General features: G+C 45.4%; 1 protein-coding gene across 2 annotated transcripts in view; it reads right to left on the bottom strand.

Moving 5' to 3' along the window:
* Positions 1-25886, bottom strand: part of CNTROB (centrobin, centriole duplication and spindle assembly protein) — a 369000-nt gene that overhangs the window by 6057 nt on the left and 337057 nt on the right. For both annotated transcript variants that reach the window (XM_069646351.1, XM_069646352.1), the window contains one exon: positions 21057-21135. In XM_069646351.1, coding sequence (XP_069502452.1) covers positions 21057-21135 — 79 coding nt within the window. The remainder of the gene's footprint in view (positions 1-21056; positions 21136-25886) is intronic.

Raw genomic sequence — 25886 nt, 5'->3', positions numbered from 1 at the left:
GCCTGGGAGGCATACCGGCTTCAACCGATCACAATGTCAATCTGACAAAGTAGTATGGGTAAGAAGGTGGTCTCCTCATGGACTTCACCAGCCACCAGCATTGCCCCTTCAGATACACATTCCTCAATGCACATAAAATTAAGCTGCTATGGAGGTTTGAGTGTCTTCGCAACATTTTACAAGGTCAGGCGTTTGTGTCATACATGGCCCATTAAAGATGAACAGCACACCTCAGGGATTGCTATGGTCTGGTATTTGGCTACGTAATTAGTATGCAAGGATATTGTGCCCCTAATTAATCCACTGTTCATAAAAGGCAGCTTTGTATCACCAAAGTCCTATCAACCCATAGCACTTCAAAGTTATTTGGCAGGATCCTCTATCTGAGGCTTAACAATTTGGCAGCAGCCAATATTATATTGGCAATTACACAGGGAGGTTTTCCATAAGGAATGAGCACTATGTAACAGTGCCTGAAACTGAACCTACTAATTGTAAAGTACTATTCTATATTAAAAACACTGCATCTGACATTAATGGATTTGGCAAATTGGAAAGAATTCTGGAGTTTGTTAACAAGTTATTTACCTGCAACTCCTGATCTCCAGCAATGGTATATTGGAGTCACATGCTTATGAATATTCCCCATAGTCAGGCAGGGAATCTTTGGTAATATTGAAGTAGTTTTGCTGTAAACCCTAAAAAAGGGAGTACTTTCTTACCTGTAACTCCATTTCTCCAGCGTTGGTATCTTTCATGGATTCACATGCTGTGAATATTCCCTGTCGTCAGGCTGGTCATTTTTTACTTAGCGTTTTTGTATGGAAAACTTTGACACTTCAGTGTCCTATCAACATCCTTTTTTGGGTGCTTTAGACCCCACCAATAGGACGTAGGGTATAACTAGCCACGCACCTGCGGCTTCCCTTCAGATGTTAACCTCCAAAGCAGAGGCAACCCAATTCAGGTTTGCATGTAAGGGCGGCGGCGGGCGCATGTAAATCCATGAAAAATACCAACGCTGGAGAAATGGAGTTACAGTTAAGAAACTACTCCCTTCTCCAGCATTGGATCTTTCATGGATTCACATGCTGTGAATAGATTACATAGCAGTATTCATCATACATGGCGGAGTGCAAATGCAAACCAATGGAAAAACAATCACATACATGAGACAAGAAACCCATTCAGTGATTAAGGTCAAGCAACAAATACCCCGAAGCTGCAGGGCTTACCTTATTGAAACAAGCATTGCAGGACCGCCCGTCCCACCAGCACATCTTCACCATGCTGCCTCGCCAGACAGTAATGTCGAGTAAAGGTATGCGCCACCGCTGAGGATCCCGCTTGGCAGATGTCCACCAGCGGAATCCTCGACCATAATGCCGCCGACAAAGCTGTAGCTCTCGTCGAGTGTGCCCTCGGGTTCTTCTCCAAAGAAAACCCAGCTTTAGCGTGGCAGAATGAGATAGCAGACGACAAAGTCCTTGCTTGGAGATTGCACGTCCTCTGGCGGACAGTCCATAAACCGCAATCAGCTGCTTAGAAAGTCTGAACTCCTGCGTACGATTCAAATAAAACTTTAACGCCCTCATCACATCCAGCGAATGCAAAGAATGCTCTGCAGGCGTGGAGGCTGAAGCAAAGAAAGAGGGAAACACAATAGAAGAGAGTTTATAAAAAATTGTTGGCACTTTGGGGATAAAGTGCAGATTAGTAACTAACACCACCTTGTCCTTGAAGAACCTCCAAAATTGAGGGTCCACCACCAGAGCTTGCATCGCCAACATCTTTCTGGCCGAAGTAATGGCCAACAGAAAAGCCACTTTCCAAGACAAAAACTGCAAAGGCTTTGACGACATTGGTTCAAACAGAGGTCAGATCAGACCTGACAGAAGCACATTAAAGGGGTAGTCCAGCTAAAATTTTTATTTAAAAATAGATAGGCAACATTAAAAAAAAAAATACTAGCACTTTTTTTTTTTAACTTCCTATGTAAAATGGGCACATCTATTTTGTGAAATGGATGCCCGCCTGTGCTGGCTTTTGCGGCACTAATGAAGGAAAAGCCAGCCAGCTGTAGTAAACAAAAGCTACCGCTGGGTGGCTTTTCTTTCATTGGTGCTGTACGCGGAGGACGGGGACCGGAGGCCAGAGCAGGAAAGCTGCAGCTAAATCTCGGTAAGTGCTATTTATTTTATTTAAAAAATAAGCCCTAGCTGCGGTTTTTTTCCTAAGTTTTCCAGGCTGGAGGAGCCCGGAAAACTTAGAAATAAAACTGCAGCTTTAAAAACGTATTCATGTTTGCGGTCGCTTTTGAAGCGACCGCAAACAAATACGTTATTGTGTTTGAAAACGCTGCGGTTTTTCTTTCCAAGTTTCTCAGGCTCCTCCTAGGGGAGCACCGGAGACCCAAAGTGAAAGCCAAGGCAGGCAGAAACACAACACGGTTGTGTTTCTGCCTAAATCTGCTTTCCCATTTGGGGCTCTCGGGCTCCCCATGGGGAGCCCGAGAGCCCCAAATGGGAAATCAGCTGTAGGCAGAAACACTGCGGCATGTAAACACAACCGCTTTGTGTTTCTGCCTGCCTTGGCTTTCACTTTGGGTCTCCGGTGCTCCCCTGTGGGAGCACCGGAGACCCAAAGTGATAGCCACAGCAGGCAGAAAAACAACGCAGTTGTGTTTGAAAACGCTGCGGTTTTTCTTTCCGATTTTCTCAGGCTCCTCCGAGCCGGAGGAGCCTGAGAAACTGGGAAAGAAAAACCGCAGTGCTTTCAAACACAATAACGTATTTATGTTTGTGGTCTCTTCAAAAGCGACCGCAAACATAAATACAACGTTTTTAAAGCTGCGGTTTTATTTCTAAGTTTTCAAAGCTCCTCCAGCCCAGAAAACTTAGAAAAAAAAACGCAGCTAGTGCTTAATTTAAAAAAATAAATAGCACTTACCGAGATTCAGCTGCAGCTTTCCTGCTCTGGTCTCCGGTCCCCGTCCTCCGCGTACAGCACCAATGAAGGAAAAGCCACCCAGCGGTAGCTTTTGTTTACTACAGCTGGCTGGCTTTTCCTTCATTAGTGCCGCAAAAGCAAAAGCCAGCACAGGCGGGCATCCATTTCACAAAATGGATGCACCCATGTGCTTGCTTTTGCGAATTTTGAGCTTGAATAGCTCAAAATATTACATAGGAAGTTTTTAAAGTGCTAGTATTTTTTTTTTAATGTTGCCTATCTATTTTTTTTAAATACATTTTTTAGCTGGACTACCCCTTTAAGGCTCCACACTGGAGGGAACTTCTTGACTGGTGGAAAGGTCCCAAACAACCCCTTTAAGAAATGCTTGATGAGATCACTAAACAGAGGCGCTGCATGCCGCTTTCGAGTGAATCTAGAGATTGCTGCCAAGTGTACCTTTATGGAGGAGAATGCCAGACCCTTCTTCGCTAACTGCAATAAGTATGGCAAAACCTGCTCTGGCAAAACGTTTAGGGTCCACTCCAGGTTGGTCCTCACACCACACACAAAATCTTTTCCATTTATACGCATAGAAGACATTTGTGGAAGGAGCCCTTGCTGCCTCCAAAATGCGTCAACAGTCACCAGAAAGCTTTAGGAGCCCAAACTCGGAGCAGTCCGGAGCCAAGCCGTTAGGCTGAGAGATCCCCGATCGTGGTGCCAGCTGCGACCTTGTCCTCAGACAGAAGGTCCGGCGTCACTGCCAACAGACAGATGAAGGAGATCCGAAAACCACGGCTGCCTGGCCGAGAACGGTGTCACCAGAATCACATGACATGGTTCTCCGAATCCGGTGGATGGTCCGTCGAATGAGAGGAAATGTAGGAAATGCATAAGCAAACTGGTCTGTCCACGAGAACGCATCCCCTAGAGACTCGGGATGAGCCAAACTGCTGGCAAACTCCTTGCACTGCTTGTTCTCCCTCGTTGCGAAGAGATCCAACGAAGGGTGCCACCACTTTCGGAAGAGCATGGACACCTGCTGCTTCTTCAGCTGCCACTCATGTAGCTGGTTCACCTCCCTGCTGAGCGCATCCGCTTGCACATTCAACACTCCCGGCAGATGAAAGGCTACAATGCGGATGTCGTGCAACAGAGCCCAATGCCAGAGGTCTTGTGCTTCTCGACAGCACCCTGGAATGCGTGCCTCCCTGTTTCCTGAGGTAAAACACTGTGGTGGTATTGTCCGTCAACACCCTCACCACCGACCTGCATATGCGCGGCAGAGACGATTTCAGGGCCCAATGTACCGCTCTCAACTCTAATACATTGATGTGGAAATGTGATTCCACCTGAGACCACAGGCCATGGACCTGTCAGCCCTCGAGATGCACCCCCCATCCTGTCTGAGAGGCATCCATCACAATTGTAAAGTGGAATTCCGGTTCCAGCAACGGCATGCCTCAAACCAGATTGTCCGAGCACTGCCACTATCGAAGCTCTTCCACCAGATTGCCGACCACCACCTTGTCAGACACACGATCTGCGATTGAGCCCATCGGTCGGCGAGAAATTCCTTTACTGGCCTCATGAAGAGACTTCAGTTTTTCAGCAGCGGAATGCAGGACGCCATGGCCCCCAGCAGTGACCTGTAGGTCTGGACCGACACCCTTGTACCGATCTTCCACTCTGCTGCTTTTTGCTTGAGCTTCAAAACCCTCTCGCCCGAGGGCCTCAAGCCCCAACTGAGTGAAACTCTGCGCCCAGAAAAACCAAGTCCTTGGAAGGCGACAGAAAGGACTTATCGAAGTTCACGGTGAAGCCTAGCCATTGCAACAGCTAAATGGTAGCGCCAAGACTTTCCTGCGCCTCCCCCGGCGACGAACAGCATTCTAGCCAGTCATCCTGGTATGGGTAAACCTGATGACCTTCCCGTCAGAGCTACGCCGCCAAATATTTTGTAAACGTCCTAGGGGACGACTTTAATCCGAACGGGAGCACTCAAAACTGGAAATCATCCTCTCCTACAACAAATCGCAGAAATTTGCGGTGCCGTTGACACATAGGGATATGGAAAAATGCGTCCTGTAGATCCAACGAGACCAGGAACTCGCCTGGCTGTACAGACCGAACAACCTGAAGCGTGAGCATCTTGAACTTCAGGCGTTGCAGAGTCTTGTTCAAGGCCCGGAGATCTAGTATGGGCCGCCACTTGCCATTGGGTTTCTTCACCACAAATTAACAGGAATAAACCCCTTGGCCTTTCTCAGTTACAGGAACCAATTCTATAGCCCTTTTCTGCAGCACAAGCACCACCTCCTGTCGTAGAATGTGAAGGTGGGGTTGTATGGTATACATGGAGGAAGGGGGTGGGGGGTCGGGGAACACGAACTCCAGGGAGTGGGCCAGTCGCACCATGTCCAACACCCAACAGTCTGACGTGATCTTGCACCACTCGTCCACGTGTAGTGCTACCCTGCCACCCAGCAGATTTCCCCAATGACAGTCACTGCTGCGGCTTAGACTGCCTTCCTTTGGAGGAATAGGCCTGCCCCGCTCTTTTGCTGAAGACCTGAAAATCCCAACTTTTTTGCGTCGACTGCGCTGCCCTCCTGTACCCTTGGGAGGAGTAACCAGACCGACCGTAGCCCCAGGTTCTGGGGGAAGTGAACCAGGCATTTCCCGACACCACAGAAAGGATGAAAATGAGCGCCCACTCTGCAAGGCTCCCAACGACTTAGTCTCAGAGTCCTCCTTCATACCATACCACAGACACCACCGAATCATGGAGAAAAATGATGTTTTATAGATATTGATGCCCTGTCATTGAGATTGTGTTAACTCATGATTGAAATGAGTACCATTTTTTTCTGTTACAACTTTTCAATAATGTTCTGATATGTTCATTATAATCCCTTACTGTACATTAATCTATGTAGATCTACTTGGCCATCATGTGAATTAATGAGAGGTAGTAAGAAGATGTCTTTTTTAGCCATATGGCTGTGATGATCTGCTCTGACATTGCCCGGCTTTACTCTAGCTTCCACTTTCATTTGGAATGTTAGTCCGTCTTCCATTACTCATTACGAACAAATATTACTGTTCGCAAACATACAATTCTTGCCATCATGTGTCGTTTTCACTGAGGTATCCTATTTTCCTGTTTCTTTAATCATCCCCTTATTTTTATTATTATTTTTCACATTTCGTCAACTTCTTGGCGATACATCATTCGTAAATTGGTTAGTAGGTGTACGTCTTATTTAGTGCACTTCGTCTCTATGCAATGCCGCCTGCCGGCTCCCCATTAGGAACATACTCTAATATGGCCGCTCAATGTCCCCCCCAGAGGACATTAGTAGTCTCTTTTCTACTTTTAGCTTAGATACTCTACCATTGGTTGTAACGGCCCACGTGGTCTTATTCCACTTCTCTTTTATGGCTGATCGCGCAACTATGGCAACGTTTGCCGATGCCTTCATGCTTTCCCCATTCAGCACTGGCTATCCTGCAGTTACAAGGTCGACTGATTGATATCAAAGGTACATGACCGCTTTTATTAGAACTCTTCTTTATAATAGAGCAGGGATCGCTGTTTTCATTACATACTCTCATGATTACCTCTTTTTAGCACCGCAATTCGATTTGTTCCAGTGCCAGCGTATGGTTCAATCGCCATTATGTTCGCCCTGGACCCATTTTAGGAATCCTGCTGACTTGGATGTACACCCAGTTCTTCGCAATTGGGTAGGTTTATTGATGGTTTCCTTTGTCCATATACATTGCTGACTCTCGTTTTTTGAGCCATGATGGCCTATGTTTAGCTCACATGGATATATATTTTTTCCAACTATATTTTACTTTATTTTGCTCTCCCTAGAGATTCCAATTGGGCTATACAGTGCGCTTCGCGCTCTTTATGTAGATTGCTGACTCTCATTGCTGCTTTCAGACACGAGTATGTCTCGACAAAATTAGATTGTAAATCTTCAGGTTTATTATTTTGTGACACTAGATTTGTACCTTATATTCTTCCTTATTTTTTACATCACTTTCTTTTGCTCTCAGATCAGAACAATCCCTCGTGTATACGCTGATTGAACGCTACTCTACTTTGAGCCATTTTCTGTTTAATTGCACCTTTGCTATTGACGCCTCAGCATCAGCCTTTTGCTTCATCCCGACATATTGGAAGAATATTCGCTTTTCTGTTTACTGCACTCCCTCCCCCTGCCCTCCACTTGATTCTATCAAGTAACTCATATTACTCTAGTTTATGGACAATGTCAGACTAATCTAGTCACTCCATGTGGGCCATAAGTGCTCTATATATCCATTTGCACATTTAGGTCTAGGATATACATTTGAACTATTAGCATGTTATCTTAGTGATTGAAAACCATGCAAATTAAAACCAGCCATACAATTATTTTGATGTGAAAACAGGGACATTTTAACCATGGGAACCACAGAAACAATATCTATGGTAATGAAACCAGCTCGAAGTGATAGGTATTCTTGTGTTAATATATGTTGTCATACTTAAAAAGCCTTCCTTTTAACATGTAAATATTGTGTTTAGAGTCTGTTGAGGCCTATGGAGAAGAGGCGTCCAGCCTCGAAACGCGTCGCCACCCAGAAACAGACTACTGGCAACACTCCTTCATTCATCATTTTTCACTTGTTTTTTGCAAATGTACTAAGATTGCTTTTGTCTTTGTACCCAAAAGTCTCTACTTGAAAATAATATATGCACTTATGTGCTTTTCAAAAAATCTTTGTGTTTGAAACTTGTTTTTGAATAATACTTAATTACCTCACAAAGAATTTATTTCCTTGAGGATATAGTAGTTGGATTATCCAACACACCCTATAGAGTGCAGGGGACGGGAGGGTTCAAAGCTTAAATCTTCTCCATTTTTGTAGCTTTACAGTGTTCCTCAGGTAGATGTTCCAGCAGAGGCACCAACCGATGCCACATCTCACGATCGTAGCGAGCCATGATCGCTAGAGAATTGGCCACTTTCACCGCCGTCGCCCCCAAAGTCATAACCTTTTTACCAAAGGCATCCTGTCTCCTGGTGTCGCTATCGGGAGGGGTAATACATTTGTGCTTACTCCTAGCTTTGCAGCTAGCCGCTGCTGAAACCACAGACTCAGGAGTGGGCTGTGAAACCAAGCACTTAGGCGCAGAGTCTGGTGCCTTAAACTTCACCAGCCTCCCTTTGATAGCTGGTTCCGAGAAGGGGCATCGCATCGTGCGCAGGCCCTCTTGCCACACGTGGTCCAGGATAGGCCCATGTGGTCAAACAGGAAACACTCCTTTCGCTCCTCCTCAGGAGCCATACCAAATTCCCCACATGCTTTCGCCATCATGGAGTGAAACGCCCCAACATCAGGCGGAGACGGTTGTGCCGGACTACGGGGTAGTTCCATCCGGATCCCTCGACGGTGACGAGCCAGTGGACATGGTCTCTCTAGGCACACTGTCCGATAGCGAATCCGGCAACATCCCCTCTTCAGGATGGGAATGTGGACGATCTTTGTTCACCTGCAGGGGTGCTGGCGATTCAGCCGAAGCCGTCAAACGTGGAGGAACACCTGCAGCATCGACAGTAGGCCCCACCGGAGCTACGTTCAGAGGAGGCAATCTGAAATCCAGCAGAGATTGCAATGTGGACAGCAGCTCGAGTGATAATATCGCCTGCATATTCACCAGAGGGTAACTGGATGGACCAGCCCCCACACCCATCAACGTCGATGGACCAACACACTGCAGGCCCAGGGCTGACTGATCTAACACCGGATCCCCATCGTCCTCCGCTTGTAGGATAGTGTCTGGTAGACGAGAGTCAAAAGCAGGAGCCTGCCACACCACCTTCGTCGGTAGCAAGTTGTCAGTGTCCATCCTAGACGACAATATCGGGCCTCTTTCTCCTACCGGAGCCAAAAGACACCACTGACGGTATCGGAGTTGACAAAGTGTCGACGACGGGACTTCTGTCGATGACGTAGTTGGAACAACAACCTGCGGTGTAGATTTTCAGGCGATCCCGCCTTCTTGGCACCACTAGACCGATGTTTAGATGACTCTCTGCTAGAGGAGGACTTGTGATGGTCCCCTGAAGAGGAGCTTTTTGACGAGTCCTTCTTGGCCTTCACCCGAGACGCCGACTTCTTGGGCCTACTTCCAGACCCTTGTAACTGGTCCAACCTCCCATGCTTGGAAGAAGACGCCCCTTTTGACAGATGTTTACTCGAAGAGGAGCGACCACTCTTACTGACCTCCACCGGAACAGGCTGAGACTTTTTAGCCGGAGGCACAGCTGACGCTGACCGGCGATGATCCGCCGCTTGAACTGTCCTCTCCAATGCCAAGCTACGCACATATTCCACCTCAGAGGGAAGGGGGGGCAGGTACCCTCGTTCAACCAACACCAACCGCTGATTGTGGTCCTCAAGCGTCTTCTGTGAAAACCCCTTACAGATCTCACAAGACTCAGCCGAATGATGGTAGTAGAGGCAATAAAGGCAGTCCATATGCCCATCCCCCTCATACACCTTCCTCAGCCCGCAGGTCGCACAGGGACAGAACGATTTTCCTGAAGACATCGTCACTAATCGCACCATCACGTGTAGCAATCACAACGAGCACGAGGTGATCCCAACACTTTGGAGACGATTGAAATCTGAAGGGGAGCCGCGGGGGCGGGGCTATTTATACCCTATGTCCTATTGGTGGCGTCTAAAGCACCCAAAAAGGACGTTGAAAGGACACTGAAGTGTCGAAGTTTTCCATAGGAAAACGCTAAGTAAAAAAATGACAGGTTCCCAGCTTGACGACGGGGAATATTCACAGCATCTAAATCCATGAAGGATCCAATGCTGGAGAACTGCTTTTCACTTATATAGCCCATTGCTGTCACTTTGGGTCATACTGCCCCAACCAATGATGTTCTTCCTCCTTAGCTCCACCCCTGGTGGCAATCTTCGGATTTAAGAGCGCATGTAGCCGGGGCAGTAGAACCCACTGAAGAGTCAGAGGGGTAGGAGGAAGGGTTGCATGTGGATCCATGTAAGATAACAATGCTGTAGAACAGGAGTTCCAGGTGAGTAACGTGTTGCTTCTCCAGCATTGGTTCTTCCATGGATTCGCATGCTTATGAAAACTATTATACAGCAGTACAAACACAACCATGAGAAGCGGAATAGCTCAACAGAAGCAATGCAAACTCATCTCTAACACTCACCTCAAGCAAAAACGTTGCATAGCACCGCCTGCCCGACAAGACTCTCCCTGGAATCCCTGTCGAGGCAGTAGGCTCTTGTGAAGGTATGAATAGACCTGAACGAAGCAGCCCAGCATATGTCAAGCAGGGGGAACACCAGACAAGAATGCAGTCATTGCAGACACCTCTCAAGTAGAAAGCGCCCTCGGCCTACCTGGTAGAGGCCTGTTCGCAAGTCGGTGGCTATGCAAACGTATAGTCACCTGGAGATGGAAGCCTTCAATATAGCCTTCCCCTTATTAACCGTTCCAAACACCACAAACCACTGCGGAAAGCATTGTGTGTGCAACATACACTTCAATGCAGGGGCAACATCCAGTGAATGCAAAATCCTCTGCAGGAGAGCTAAAGAAAACTGGTAGGTTTATGGGCTCGTTGAGATGAAATGCTGATGAGACCTTCAGCATGAAAGAAGAGGAGTGGGTGCACAGTGGCACCCTGAACCGGTGAAAAGTCAAATATGGGGGTTTGCAAGAGAGCCTGCAATTCCCAAATACGTCTGGCAGACATAATAGTGACCAAGAACACAGTCTTCACGTTAGAAAATTTGAAGGCGCTCAGTGAAGAGGCTCAAAAGGAGGGCCCATTACTTGGAGAATAACATTGAGTTCCCAAGCTGGAGCAGGCTCTTTAACTGGCGGAAAAGTCATAAAAAAGTTCTTGAGGAACTCCTGAATAAGCTTATGCAACCAAAGAGAAGGCTTGCCCATTGTCCCAGTGTAACGGGAGTTAGCAGCCAAGTGAATTTATCGAAGCATGTGCTTGGCCTGCTTGTGCCAATGACAGACGATAGGGCAGGATCTGGTTAGCCTTGATACGAGGGTAGTCTCGTTGAGATGGACATCACATGGAAAACCTTTCCCACTTATGTTTGTAGCAGGAAAGTCAACGGAGCTCTAGCCTTGGCCAGAATCTCACAGCATTCCAAGGGTAACTGGAAATATCCAAATTCTAAGGCTGCAAGAGCCAGCCCTCAATTTCAGGGACGCTGGGTCGTGATGCAGGACGGCTCCTCCTACCGTTCGGGATTTTGTCAGAGGGCTATACCTTATTTAGAGTATTTTAAAACCGTGGTAAAATGTTTTATAGCATTATTATGGCAATGCCCTATATGGTGTGACAAGATTCCCCCTCCATTACCTGTATTCTATTTAGGGTCAATACACTTCCATGTATAGTAGGTCTGGAAGAGGAGGCAGCTTGATGGATGGTGCCAAAGAGATGCTGCAGGTCAGGGTACCAGATTTAACGTGGCCATGCTGGGACAATTAGAATCATCCTGCACCAGCTCAGTTTGAGTGCATGGAGTACTCGTAGAATAAGATGGATCAGAGGGAACGTGCAAAGGAACAGACCCTACCATGGGATGGAGAAAGAGTCCCATAGGCAAACAGGCTGCAATTTGAGTTGGCCCACGTAGTGAACAAATCGATCTGAGATTGACCCCCGTCTTAAGAACAGCCTATGTTGATGATGCAGCTCTCACTCATGGAAGGATCCCCCATCCCCGAGTTATGTCCCAGTGCCACTGCGATTGAGATTCCTTGGAGAGGATGGGAGAGCGGGTCCCCTCCTCCCCTTGCTTCCTGATGTAGAACATGGTGGTGGTGCTGTTTGTAAAGATGGAGACCACCTTCCCCTGTAGCTGGGGTTGAAACGACAGACCAGAACACCGCCTAGTGCTTGAACACATTGATGTGAAGTATCTTGTCCTCCAGTAACCAGTGACCTCTGGCGTGGAGTTTTCCTATGTGCACCCCCCCGGCCCTCCAGGGAGGTGTTGGTTGCGACAGTGGCTTTATGAGCCGGAGGGCAAAGGGGGGGCATCCTGTGTTACGTACTGCCTATACTTCCACCACTGCTGTAATCCTTGAAACTGAGTTGAATGCGATCTGGTCATTCTACAACCCCGACACTTCCATCTGACATTTAGAAACTCTTGGAGTGGTCTCATGAGCAGCCTGCAGTGAGGCACCAGAGGCATGCAGGAGGGCATTATCCCTAGCTGAAACAAACAAGTGAACCGTTGTTACCCAGAGATAAAACAGCTGTTGACTCTTGTGGATTATAGCGTTTTATTATGTCCTATGATGGAGTAGCAAGGCACTACAAGTTGTCCAGTTGAGAACTGAAAGGGAGGAAGGGTCTTTTTGCCCCCCAACCCCCTGTACATTCTGCATGAAAGTAATCTATTGCTCATTCCATTGCGGGGAGACATACCCTTGCATTTCCTCGAATGACTGTGGAAAGAAGCCATTGGATGACAGACTCCATTTTGTGCCACCCCGTATTCCATCTTTTTACTAGGCTGCACAATGATTTCTAAAAAGCATTCTCTCCCATCATCCAGGGCCGCACAAAGTCAGCCGCGACACCCCCGCCACTTCCTCTCCTGTCTGCAGTATTCCTCTGAGCTCATTGCCCTGTGGTGTGACGGGGCAAATCTTGTGTACTCCTCAGTCTCCACAAACCTGCTCCTGCAACCCCCACCTTTAGAAATGATTGCCTGAACAAACTTTTGCCCCTCTAATCTCCTTCCAGGTAACTGTTTGCAAGACCCTTCCCATGTACCACCCTAAATTGCCCCCTATATGCCTAATCCTGTGTGATCATATATTTCCCCTTGGACCAACACCCATCAAACTATTATTTTGAACCATGAGGCACCAGGGAGAATGAATCTCAGATCAAAACTCCAGATAAGGCACCTGGGGAAAAGGGACACTGCACCCCCGCCCCCATAAAGGCCTGGATTAGAATGTGGGTACGTTTGCCCACGATTTATAGGCGACCCTTAATTCTGGTACAACTTTTATGTCCAGCATTACTCATTGCATGCCAATAATTGTGTAGTTTAGATTAGCTAGAACAGTTACATCTTGTGGACCCAGCCTGACCTTCACCCCGCAGAGATGAGCCCAGCTGTCCCATGTGCCCACAGACCACCCCAGCAAACAATTGGGAGTCTGGCACTCTTTATTGTTACATACTGGGCCATAGGGGCCCACCAATGAACATGGTTATTTTTCAATGTATGTCATGACGTGTTTTTGCTTTATAATGTACTGATCACGTATTGTCTGGCAGAGCACTCTCAGTGCAGCAGAGTCCTCCAAGTGCATCTTTTACCTGATAAAAACTTTGTTCAACATGCAAGCCATCTCCTGGTCTCATTCCCTAGGGTGTGTCCATTTATTCTGAGTTTGGGATCTGCGTTTGGGGAATGGCCACCTTCAGAACCCCAGGAACAGCGCGTTCAGAGACGGCGATAGACAGGACTTGGGAAAGTGTATGGGGAATCCCAGACACGTTAGACATCGCATTGTGTCCCTTAGTATGCTGCAGGGCCATCAGGTAAGAATACGACCGGTTCAGTCGTCCAGATGAGGGTAGACGCATATACCTGTGCAATGCAGATGGGCGGCCACTGGAACAAGGCACTTAGTGCTGTAAGGGTGTGGGGGTAAGATCGACACACGGTGGCATTGTTGATTGCTACAGACGTTTATTAAAACAAATGACGGTTGGGAAATGCTTACCTATTACTAATACTAAGGGGTTTCCCTGCATCAAAAGAATACATAAGGAGTCTGTCAGGATATCCAAAGGAGGAAAGATCCACTGTTGTGTCAAAACCCTTTTTTCCAAACTTTACCCTAGGAACTCGTACTAAGGTGAAGGGGGCACATGTGATGTGCGATTCAAAAGTTCTTCTCCAGTCGTAACACTAAAGTTCAATAATTGGTGCAAACGAACTTAGGATTGACCAAGAGAATGACTACCTTTCCTTAGCTTCTTTCTAACTTCTTCAAAGTTAGAAGATAATGACTCACTTCCCTTGGCTTCTTTATGGGTGTGGGTCCCAGACTCACTTGCTACACTGGAAGCATGGATTGCCTTACCAAACTGCTTCCACTTCGATGGATGGGGTCCCAAACCCTTCGCTTGTGCTCTCTTTGTTGCACCCCACATCTACAGCATTCCTTTGGTCCTTCAGCACCTCCACTTGCACCCGTGCCTTTTTCCTCTCTGCTCTTAGGGCTCTTTTGATGCTTCCAGGCTGTCGAACATCTTTCTCGCCAGTCAGCACTTCCCTGTGATCAGCGACAGCTCTGCGAGGGAAACTGGGGTCTGGCTGGATTGTGGTCTGAGCCATGCACTTGCCGGCTATTGGATACCAGGTACTTCTAGTTTTTGCCTTCCTGGAGTGTCCTCTCCACACTCGACCTTTCTCGCAGTGGCGTGATTCGGTCTCAGCATCCGGGTGTGTCTTCACTTCACTTCTTGCTTTCACAACCTCTTGGTTGCTCCTGGGAGGGCTCGACTTCATTCCGAGCCCTGGCTTGGTTTTTATACATAAGCTCCATATTGACTAGACTGTTCCCTTCAGCTTCTGTGCAGAAGTCGGTATTGCTCTGCGCCTCTTCATCGCAGTACCTTGGATATTACTAGCTCCTTTAAAGTTGTTCTCATTCTTCCCCGCCCCAGTCTTATGGTCTTGTAAGGAAGGGGCGTGTTCTACCTTACACATACCTGTAAGAGGGTGGGGGGGGGGGGGTGGGAGGACTGAGTTAGCCAGTGAGGGAGTTGTTAAAGGGGGTATTCACATACAGAGTTCCTTAGGATATCGTCTCTAGTCCCATAAGGGATTTTTTCACACATCCTCCTGCAGTGCACCACCCCCAGGGAGACTATTGGACTGTGGACGCACCATCCTGGCCCCATGGGAAGTGTCTCCCACTGGGGCTGAAGGGACCTCTGGATTTGTCAGAGTGAACACCCTTTCAGCAGACTTTAGTCCGAAGGGTAGAGCTTTGAATTTGCAGTGCTTCTCCTGCACTATGAAGTGAAGGAAACGTCTGTGCTTCTAATGGATAGGTATATGGAAGTATGCATCTTCCAGATCTAGAAATGCAAGAAAATCCCCTTGATCTAGTCGCTCGAGTACCTGCTGCACCGAGACAATGCAGTTTTTTGTGATAGAAGAAACTTGTTAAGCCTCCCGAGATCTAGAACTGGTCTCCACCCAACAGACCTTTTTTGACCTGTGGTGGAACAGGTTCTATAGCTGCTTTTTTGAGCAGAGACCGAGACCTCCTGTCAGAGGGGCAGATGTAGCTCTCTTTTGCGTATGGACGGTCGGTGGTGAGATTTCGCCACTGGTCGGCAAATGGAGACACCCTACCTCCCATTGGAGATCCGTACCCTGATCAGGCCTGCTTTGGAGTTTGTGAGCGGGTGGTGTATCCGCGCCTCCTCCGAGCCCCCTTGTAACATTCCCTCTGTAGGCCTCCTGAGAGGTGGAATGAGAAGGTTGACAATAGGACAGTTGTTGATCTGTCCTGAGTACCTGGAGAGTCTCCCATTCTCAGAATGAAAGAGCTGCCCTCTGCTGCAGAAGAGTGCCTAATGACCTGGCCACGGCTGTGTCCATCTTTTTTGCTTGAAGTGTCTTGTCAACTTTTTTCCTCAATGGAGGTCACCACCATCGAAGGGCATGTTGATGATTCACTTGGCTTCCATAAATTACACCCCAATTCCGTCGGTACACAATTTGTCGTGTGAACTTTACTTTATTCGGCTGGAAATTTCACCCAAGGTTTCCATCTACATTTTATTGGTTTAGCGTTCGCCTTCCAACTCCTTGGTCAATTTCATCTGTGACATGCGCAGTTAATTACAGATTTGGTTTTATCCTACCCAAACAGATTCTTATGGGAAATGTTAATGGCAGGCCTAATAATCCTGTTGAATTGCATGCAAAGCATTTCATTGCCACCCTGGCCGACATGTCCTTTGATTTACGTAATCTTTGAACACATTACCACGGAAAGGTTCTGATTTTTCTGACAACTCCTGGACTACTACTTTTAAGACTCTACCGTTACCTGGTCTGACCATTTGGTTCTTCCTTTTACAATATCTTTTCCCAGTACCCATCTGAGTCCTTTTAAAATGTCCTACCTCGACGACATTGGGGTAGGTCTGTCCCACTTCCCTGACAAATCCTCTCTTGATGGGTGCAAATTATTTAAAGCTGTTAGAGAAGCTTGACCCATGCTGCGCTCTCCTTAATTCTTTGAAAGATGTAGCCGATACTTTTGCTTCTACTTTAATTAGCAAAATTCTCTCTAAACCTTCTTCCCACCCTGTTCTCTGGACTCGAGAGCTCTCAAGTTGTCGTTGCTTGGAACGTAAATGTTGTATTAATTATGACCCTCAAACCAAAACAGAGCTATAAGCAGTCTTTGCTTCTATACCATGAGGCCATTAAACTAGCTAAATCTCAAATTGATGCTAATCATATTTTAACAGCTTCCATCACATGACCTATTTGAAGTAGCCAAAGCTCTCTCAGTTCGGCCACCGCCAGCATTTGATCACTCACGCTCACAGGTATAATGCGATTCGATTAGGTTGTTTTTTTCTGAGAAGATCCATAAGATTCGGCAAGCTATTGCCAGTAGTGATCTGCATTTCTCAGATGATATACAATCCCTGCAAGTGTCTAGTAGCAATAACATCCCGGAGCCGTTTGTTTGAACTGGTTACTGAAGTGGTAGTTTCGGCTGCTTTAAGAAAGATTAAATCGGATGACTATTCCTCCCTGGGTCATTCAGGCTCTGACAGAAGCTACTCCTTGTTCACTGCTGGCCTTCACTATGGGTGTGATTCCGACCTCTTTAAACCATGCATTAGTCACCCTGCTTCTGAAGAAACAGTTTAGATACAGCTATTGTAGTTGACTATTGGCCTACATTCCTTACCATTTCTTATGAAGCTTATGGAAATAGTTACTCCACAACCCTCCCACTTTCTCGAATCTGATCTTCTACACCCTTTTCAATTGGGTTTCAGACCCCTAATGGGCATGTAGTCGGTTATGATCTCTGTTCTCAACTACCTTCATCCTTTGGATTGTGCACCTCGCAATTCATAAAATCGGGTGCCGAATAAATATAAACTGTCCCTCTATACTCCAGCTACAGTGCTTCGCTCTGCCTCACAGAATGTGCAGAGTTTCCCAGATTCCGCAGAGCTCGGGTTGGAGGATTTTCTTTTTCAGTTCTGGCTCCTTCTACGTGGAATTCTTACTCATCAGCTTCGCAAAATTACTAATTATCTTGGTTTTTGCAAAGCTCGCAAAATGTACCTAAACACACCCATTTTAGCTGCGTCTTTCTTTTTATGGTCTTTGTCTGTTCCTATGATGGACTGCCTGTCTGCCTTAGCACCTAGATGCCTTCGGGACATAATTAGCACTTTATACATTTAATTACATTATATGATCCAAGATGCTAGTTGGGTTGGAAATTGGTGGCTTTTAACCACCCACAACGCTGTAGGACAGCCCCCTTTCCCACCTGGCGGAAACCTGTGTGCCACATGCAGTGCTATGGTGATTGCTGCATGAGGGTAAGAAGGCCTCGGAACAGGCAAAGCCTCCTCCCTCTTGTCATTAGGCAAGGGGTGTAGAAGGTCCCATCTTAAACCACAATTCCCTGTCATAATGTGAAAGAATGGCTTAGGAATTCCCAGCTTTGATAGTGCTAGCCGCTGTGGTAATTATCGTCACTCCGAAAGCATCCAGCTGCTTTCCATACTTGTTAGGGAGACCCAGAAATTGAGCTGAAGGGTTAGCTGATCTGTTTCTGTCAGTAGCCCAAACCACTGAGTCAGAGGATGACTGGGAGCAAAGACACTTGGGAGCGCTCTCAGGTACTCTAGGTTTCTTTTCAAGGCAATCTTTTTTCAGTGGGGCTGACAACTGGTTCGGCATCACCATGAGAAAACTCCCAGATGTAATCGATCAGAGGTATAGCTATCAATGATTTCCTGCATTCTTCTCTCCTCTGAAACAGAAAGCCATCTTTCTGCTCTTCCCAGGACGAGCTTGAAGAGCTTCACAGCACGGTACAGACTGTGCCGTAGTGGAGGACAGAGCTGCAAACTAGTCTTTCGCCGTGGACAGCGCAGTCAACAAGACCGATCTAGACTGACCCTTGGCAGCCGTCGACAGGGGGATGTGGGGGGCCTGGGGATTGGCCGAGTCTAACTGTGCGCACATGCCCATGACCCCCTCAGTTTTCTTCCCAGGGAAGTATCCTCTTGAGATCTCAACATCTTTGCAGGGGGAGTTTTCCGGTCAGGCCTGCCGACCCCGGCAGAGGCATGACTGCGGACCGAGGCCCAGTCAGAAGCCCCATCACCTTCCTCCAGCCAGGCGGCCAAAACCATCAGTGGCAGTTCTTCTGGGGTTTCAAGGTGAAAGCCTGGCAGATGCAGCAGCGCCACACTTTGCGGTCCAGATGGAGGCAATAAATGCACTTTGTATGCCGATCGTACACAAAAACATTTAGGCCACGCTTGGTGCAGGGCCTAAACGAATTCTTGGTGGCATTAGTCAGTCTCGAGAAGGTGATCTCACGAAGAAGTTCTCCATGGTTAGAAGATACCCGACGGTCTGGATCTTCACCAGCAATGGATCCTCGCTACTGGTAGTCACTTAGGTGATGAAAGAAGCAGCAGCATTCAAAATCATTGAAAATGGTAGAAAAATTGGAGGAGCAAATGATGACTCCCAACACGTAAACGTGCTGTAATAATCTGAAGGCGGCCAGCCGGGGTGCAGGTAAGGATGACGAACGTCAGTGGTTGGGGCAGTATGACCCAAAGTGACAGCAATGGGCTATATAAGTGATGAGCTGTTTTATGCTTTAAAGCAAAACAGCTTTAACATTGAGAATTTCCAGACTGATGTGGAATATTGATAAGCATGTGAATCCATATAAGATCCAATGCTGGAGAACAGAGTACAAAGTGTCTCCAACCCGCCTCCCCGACATATTCTAAGGCTGCTACTACTATTAAACAGCAATAGTGAAAAAAGTGTGTGGTTTGGATCTAACTGCAGGCCTTTGAAGTCCCCTACAACGATGGGCGGTATTAGGCAAGGAAACATTTGAGTATCCTTTCATTTAAATTTTTACACTACAAAACTTTACTAAGGACTTGTAATGGTAGGATATGATGTCCCAAAGGTAAGGGGGAATATGTGGACACCCATTCCTTTACTAAGTAAATGCAATGACATGGATAGTAGTAGAAAACCATATGCTTTGCAAAAGTGGACTATTCCAAATTTATGGACTAAGACTTGCCAATTAATGGAGTTACATTGAAGATTTTGGTAGTAGGTTCTAGGGAGAAAAAATATCAGCAATTGGTATCACCTAAATTGCAAGCCACTAGCAGCCTTCAACTAACTGTGAGTCCGATTTTCTTTTTATTTTTGAGAGGCTTTAGCCATATATTCAAAATGGCAGACAGCCGCAAAGGCACAAATTATAGATTAGGCACACTCTTTGAAAAAAAATGTATCCTATTGATGGCATATTGAAACGTGTGAGTCTATCTGTGTAAATCAAACACAGCCATGCTCAAGGGGTCCGATTATAGGTGATGGCAAAATCTTAAGAACCTACATGCCAAGGAAGATTATTTTATTCAGAGACTTTTGTGGTTAGCAATGTCAACTCCTACATTGTAAGTAAACAATGAATTGGGCATTATCTGCATTGGAGACACTGCAAAGGATAGACCAATGTAAATGTGACTGATTTTATGGCGCAATCCATCTGCAATTCGTTCACATAAAATCCTCCACAATATCAGGTTGAGTGCCTGAGCTAGTAATATTACCAGGGTACATTAGATTTCTGCCCAACATAAGGCAATTAACATAGGGAATTTGCCAAAGCCCCACCTCCATTCAAAAACTAGATATTAATGCATGTAAAAAAAAAAAAAACTAAAAAAAACACTTGAAATCCTGAGGCTAAAGCAACCCAAGAGCTACACAAAACAAATAAAATTACAACATATCAAATTTTGTATTAGCACGCATCTAGTGCAGAGGAAATGGCAGTTGCATTTAATATTGGACTTGTTACCAGTAGGCATGCAGCACTTCTTATTCCTCAATCCAAAATATCACCATTGACAGAATACCCTTTGTGGCAATTTTAAAAAGAAAAGCTGTGACGTTTTGTAAACTAGTGCTTTTCTGGTTTCAATCAATTAATGAACCGTGTGTGGCATGGGCACTACACAAGTTCCTTTATGCTGCTCCTAGGATCTGGTGTAGTACACATCAATTTGAGTGTGTGCAGCTTATTTTATGCTATTTTACTTATGAAATGTTTTTAAGATGCTATTTATGGATGTTTTGTATCTTTTGGCAATTCAGTGTAAACATAGTTATGTATAATGTATTAATGAATTATTCAAATACTTGTTGCATAATCTTTAGAGTATTATGTTAGTTTACGTTTTTTACCCAATAACATTTTGACTGACTAATAACCAAAAATATCTGATTCTTGTAATGTTCGAAAGGCCACGCATGGGAAAATGAGAGGACACTCCGACAGACATTTCAGCCCCATCTCTTCCTGCCAGACCCAAAGCCACTAACAGGACTCCCGTTGCACCGATTCCTAAAGGGATTGTAACAAATGCAAAGGGATGAGGTGTAGACATTTTCTGGTTCCAAGATATTAAATCTGTTCTGCTGTCTTTTCAGCTCCATAGATTCGGAAGTGTTCCAGTCTCAGTCCACAAGGAGTTTCATGCCTTTCAAAATGTAATGTATTCTGACTGATGTATCTGTTGGTTAGGAATGCCTTTCATCTCTAGCTGCAGAACAAGACCAGGCTTAAAAAGGCAATGTCTTACTTCACCCAGAAAGCAGCAGACATTCCCATTATTTCACACGCACAGCTACATTAATAATCTCTCCTCGTCACTTACTCTGCAGAAGAGAAAACTGTGACATCGAGTGTGGTGCTTGCTTTTCATTCAGAGGGTCTCCAGGCGTTCGATCCAACAACTAAAGAAAACAAAGACATACATGTTTACACTATACATCATGGCGGTTATTAGCAACAGTCATTTATTAAAAGACAGACATAGGTCCAAAGGACACCTTTATTTGCTGCCTGAAAATAAACACTCATGCAGGAAGGTGTCACTTGCAAATGGCGTTTTAATTATCAGAACAAAAGAAAGATTAAAACCCTAGAAGTTTGACAAACTACACAATAGCAAATGTCTGTGTGGAATCCCTGTCGACACAGTAAAACCTTGTAAAGAGGTGTACAGATCTACATCAGGGGACCCTAAAGACAAAGGCGGTTGTGGGTGCAATAGCCCTAGTACAATGAACACTGGGCTTGCCCGGGAGAGAAAACTAGGATATTCAGGAGGAAAGCCACCAGGCAATTGATGATTTGGAAAGTGTGTTCCTCATTCCAGAGGGACAAAAGTAACAAAGATCTGTGAGGTCTTCAGGAACATCTTTGTGCACAAGACGTAACAATTTCAAAGCTTGCACCACATCTAGATAGTGTAGAGAGCGTGTTACTGGAGGAAAGGACAGTGAACCAAAGACGACAACCCAACTGGTTCATTGTGACGAAACGCAGACGGAACCTTAGGCATAAAGCAAGGGTTAGTGCACATAGCATTACTATGTGTATATGTTTTAGATGTGATTTTACTCTGGTATTGAGTTTTCTCTAGCTATTGGTCCTCTTGTTTGCTGATTATCATTATTATAAATCGATTCGATTTTGACTCTTTGCATTGTGTGGAAAGTGTCATTAATAGACATTTGCTATTTACACATTCCAATTATTTCTGGGTCACTGTGGGTTTCCCTGGTCGAGTGATCCCCTTCACTCATCTAGGGATACAGTCGAGTCATCCTTGTGTTTATCGGGATTTATTACGATCAATTTATTTCCCGTTGATATCACCTCGAGGTTCACAATTGGCACTAGCACTTTACCGCAGTATGCACTTTATTGCTTTATCTCTTTAATTGTACGATACAATTTTGTGTATTGCACAAGTATTGTAGACTATTTAATCCCTTTTTAAACTTTTTGAAATAAATTTATAAGAAATTTAATAAACATGTTATCTTTTATCATGTGTTGATTGACGTATGGTGATCTGACTTATGACCAGCAGTGCTGTATCTCTAACGGTAGGACGATGTCCTTGAAGTTAATTAATATTTTGGTTTCCGCTGACTTGACTCTTGTTTACTACGATTTTGCTTCCTCAAAGTCAGCGAAGTAGGGGATACCCATCCACTGCTTTTTCCTTTTAGTGCACAATACCACCATGGACATGCAGGAAAAAGCCTACATATTGCCTACAAGTCTAGCCGAGGTGATGGCAACCAAAAGAGCGGTTTTCCAGGATAGTAACAAAAGATTTTATGCAGTGGCTCAAAAGGGAGGGCCCATGAGCTTTGAGAGGATGACATTCAACTCCCAGGCTGGGGCGGGACAGGCAGAAATGAATGAAACAGCCCTTCGAGAATCTCCTTGACCAAACGGTGCGACAACAGAGGTGTGGCAGAAGGCGTATAGCATAAGACCGCAGCAGCAATTTACTCAAGGTTTCTTGCACTTCAAGACAATCGTTTAAGTTACAATAATCTTCAAAGACCATCCTTTAAGTTACAATAACCTTCTGCTTGGCAAACAAAAAAAGACTTTCTCCTTACGTCACAAGTCAATGTAAATGTTTCTCTGAAGACCAATAACTTCAGCACATTGTATTTCTATTTTATATGCAACACCTTAGTCAGGATGGTTCATTCCACAGAAACACTTAAGTTGGGATGGTTATATCAGTTCATTAAAACACATTAGTGGAATTACAACTTTTCCACCTCTACCTTACACCACATTCACAGTACTTCAAATGATCTTCTTCCAGGTCCACTAGCCTGCCAGGACTAGCTACCATTTGGCCCTTTCCTGGTTTAAATCGCCTGGAAGGATAAAACCACTACTACAACATGTACTCAGGCTTGTTCCAACAACTGATTCTGAGGTAAGTCTGGACTTTCAACACAATTGGCGTACATGCTCATCTCAAAGTATACTACACAAAACCAGAATGATTCTCACAATGATTTGTTTGCTATGGTCAAAATGCAGGTTACAGTCCTCTCCTCCTAGATCCATTTTACAAGGAGGGCTTTTCTCTTGCAGTCTGATTTTTTATTTACATAACCTATTGGCTGCTGGCAATGTAGTTTACAACTTTCTCCTACGAGGTATCTGTACTGCTGGATTAAAATTGCCTTGCTGTCGCTTTCAGCTTTCTTTGGCAATGCAGGTTGTAATGTCCCTTTATTGAATATCTCTCTTTAGGAAAGTTGGGTACCCTTTGATTTACTATTGCCCCTCTTGGGCAATTCAGGTTACAATATTCCCGGATTGGACATCCTTTTTGGGCAAGGTGTATTCACTGCTTTATTGCCATTTTTGGCTTTGGCAATGCGGGTTACAATATTCTACCACTCAACATCTCTTAATAGGAGAGTTGCGCCCAATTTTCTTTAATTTAAATGGTCAGCATTCAAAATGTGCATTATTACACAGCGATCTCCTTCAGAGGGTCACAGGGTCACCTGTAAATCCTGGCATCTCCTGACGCGCCGGTTCTGCTTAATGGTCTGACCTCCCTCAGCACTTGACAAATCCGGTCAGTCTGCTGCTGCTCGAGCTGTCAATGGAGCATTCACAGCTCGGTACACTCTCCTGTGGAAACCTTATACCGGAGTGGGATACAAGACAGAGCTTCTCTCTCCCTCAGGACAGCCGGACTCAATGCCGCTTCCCGATGCGCATCCTCTGCATAACAGGAATCCAGACATCAAACCCAGTTTCTGCACAGCATCCTGCTGTCAGCACAGCAGCGACTCCAAATTCTGCTTATTCCTGCTGCTCTCTTTTGGCCTGCACCTGAATATTTATAGATCCTGGTCAGGAGTGGGTCATTACAACAAATAGACCACTCCATACAGTTTGGTAACTCTGGATCCCTCATCCTCGTCTCAGTACCAAGAGCATTATGGGACTTGTCCATGATGTTCTGATTTGTTTCCCCATCATTTAATCCACTCCGTTTAGGGGATTTACATGATATATGTTATGGGAAAAATTTCAAAGGAAATACTGGTTTTCTGTTGGTTCTATAAACCAAACACAATGTAGAATCATATCTACCAAAGTAGTTGTATTAACTCCCTGAGTCTTATATACATGATTTTCATTTTCACAAAAAGGGTTCTCATACTTGGCATCTAGGGTAAGTCTGGGAGGAGAATCCCTACTGTGACAACATGCCATTAAATATTCAGGCCCTAGGGAAATCTCATTTTCAGAAGAGGATACCACATCTCCCGATAGTCACCACATTCCCTTGGCAGCCTTCTCCTCCCATGTGATCCTCGCTCCTAATACTGCCACCATGGTTAGAATCAGGTAGCGGCTTGCTATGAGAAACCAGAGGGTATTCTCACTTCTACTCCCCATGGACTTTCTATGCAGGTGGCCAGGGAAAGGCTATCGTTATTGGACCCCGACCCTGGGGTGGACTAGCGAGGATGATCACCTGGGTGGAGACTCGTTGAGGATTGGGAGGTATATTTGGGCGAGACATGCTATCCCCTTACCCTCAGGATAGCCAACCTTCTCTTCCCCCAAACTTCATGGGTCATTGTAAATGTGTTCCACTTATCGACCCCTTAAAATTGCACGATAGTACTGAGACAAGGAAGAGACAAATAGAACCATGAAGATTACCTCCCATTCAAATACTGAGAAGAGTCCTGAAGGTCAGGTATGTCACCTTAATATGTTTAATTGTGGTGAGGCAAGTCAGTATACCTGCAGCCAATTAGTAAAGCTTGGGGGTATAAAAGGGAAACTGCGAACACACATTAGAATGGAGGCAGAAGCTGAAGCAAGCGGACCAGAGTGGCAGCTGTGCGCAAGAGAGGCCAAGAAGCCAGTACGTCATCAGAGGTCCGGGGAATCCTGTTGGAAGTTGTATGCGGATCTGAGGTTCCCCCAGCTCGGTAGGCGAGCAGCAGGGGCTGCAGAAAGGCAAAGTCTCGCAGAACAGCCATCGAGTGCACTGTCAAGCATCCGGCTATTCAGCTGTCCCCTGAAATTCAATGCAGAGAGGAACTGCCAAGACAGGGTAATTGTCTACAGGCACTTTGTTTATCCGGGGCACTCTAAGACGACCAAAAATGCAATACCAGTCAAATGAATGAAACTAAGCACGTCACTTATGCCAAATCCCCAAAATGAATAAAATAAATGCTAATAATGCAATATATGGAACAAAGCGAAATATGTTACTTATATTGAATACCTAAACTAATGAAAGTAACTTCACGCACTGAATAAAAGGGACAATGTTACTTATATGAAACAAACCATATTGACATTGAATTACAGAACTCAGTGAAACAAGTAAAAGTAACATAGCATACTCCATTTAATGAACCAATTGTCTTCAATTGATCACACTGAATGAAAGTAGTGAAAGAAACTAAAGTTGAATATCAGATTGAATTAACAGAGCAACTACCACCTTTATCAGAAGCAAAGACATTTAGGATTATATGAAACTAAACCTGATGACCAGATTTCTTTGAATACAAGGTTACAATGTCAAAACCACTGGTAAACAATGAACTGAAATTTTACAAGGAAACTAAACTGAAGGCTTTAAGAAACCAAGGTAACAATGTTGTGAAACTGT

Source organism: Ambystoma mexicanum, chromosome 1p (genome assembly GCF_040938575.1).
Source record: "Ambystoma mexicanum isolate Mex_15411 chromosome 1p, UKY_AmexF1_1, whole genome shotgun sequence".
NCBI classification, from domain to species: domain Eukaryota; kingdom Metazoa; phylum Chordata; class Amphibia; order Caudata; family Ambystomatidae; genus Ambystoma; species Ambystoma mexicanum.
Note: the sequence above shows the minus strand (reverse complement) of the source record. Positions and strands in the feature narration are given on the sequence as shown.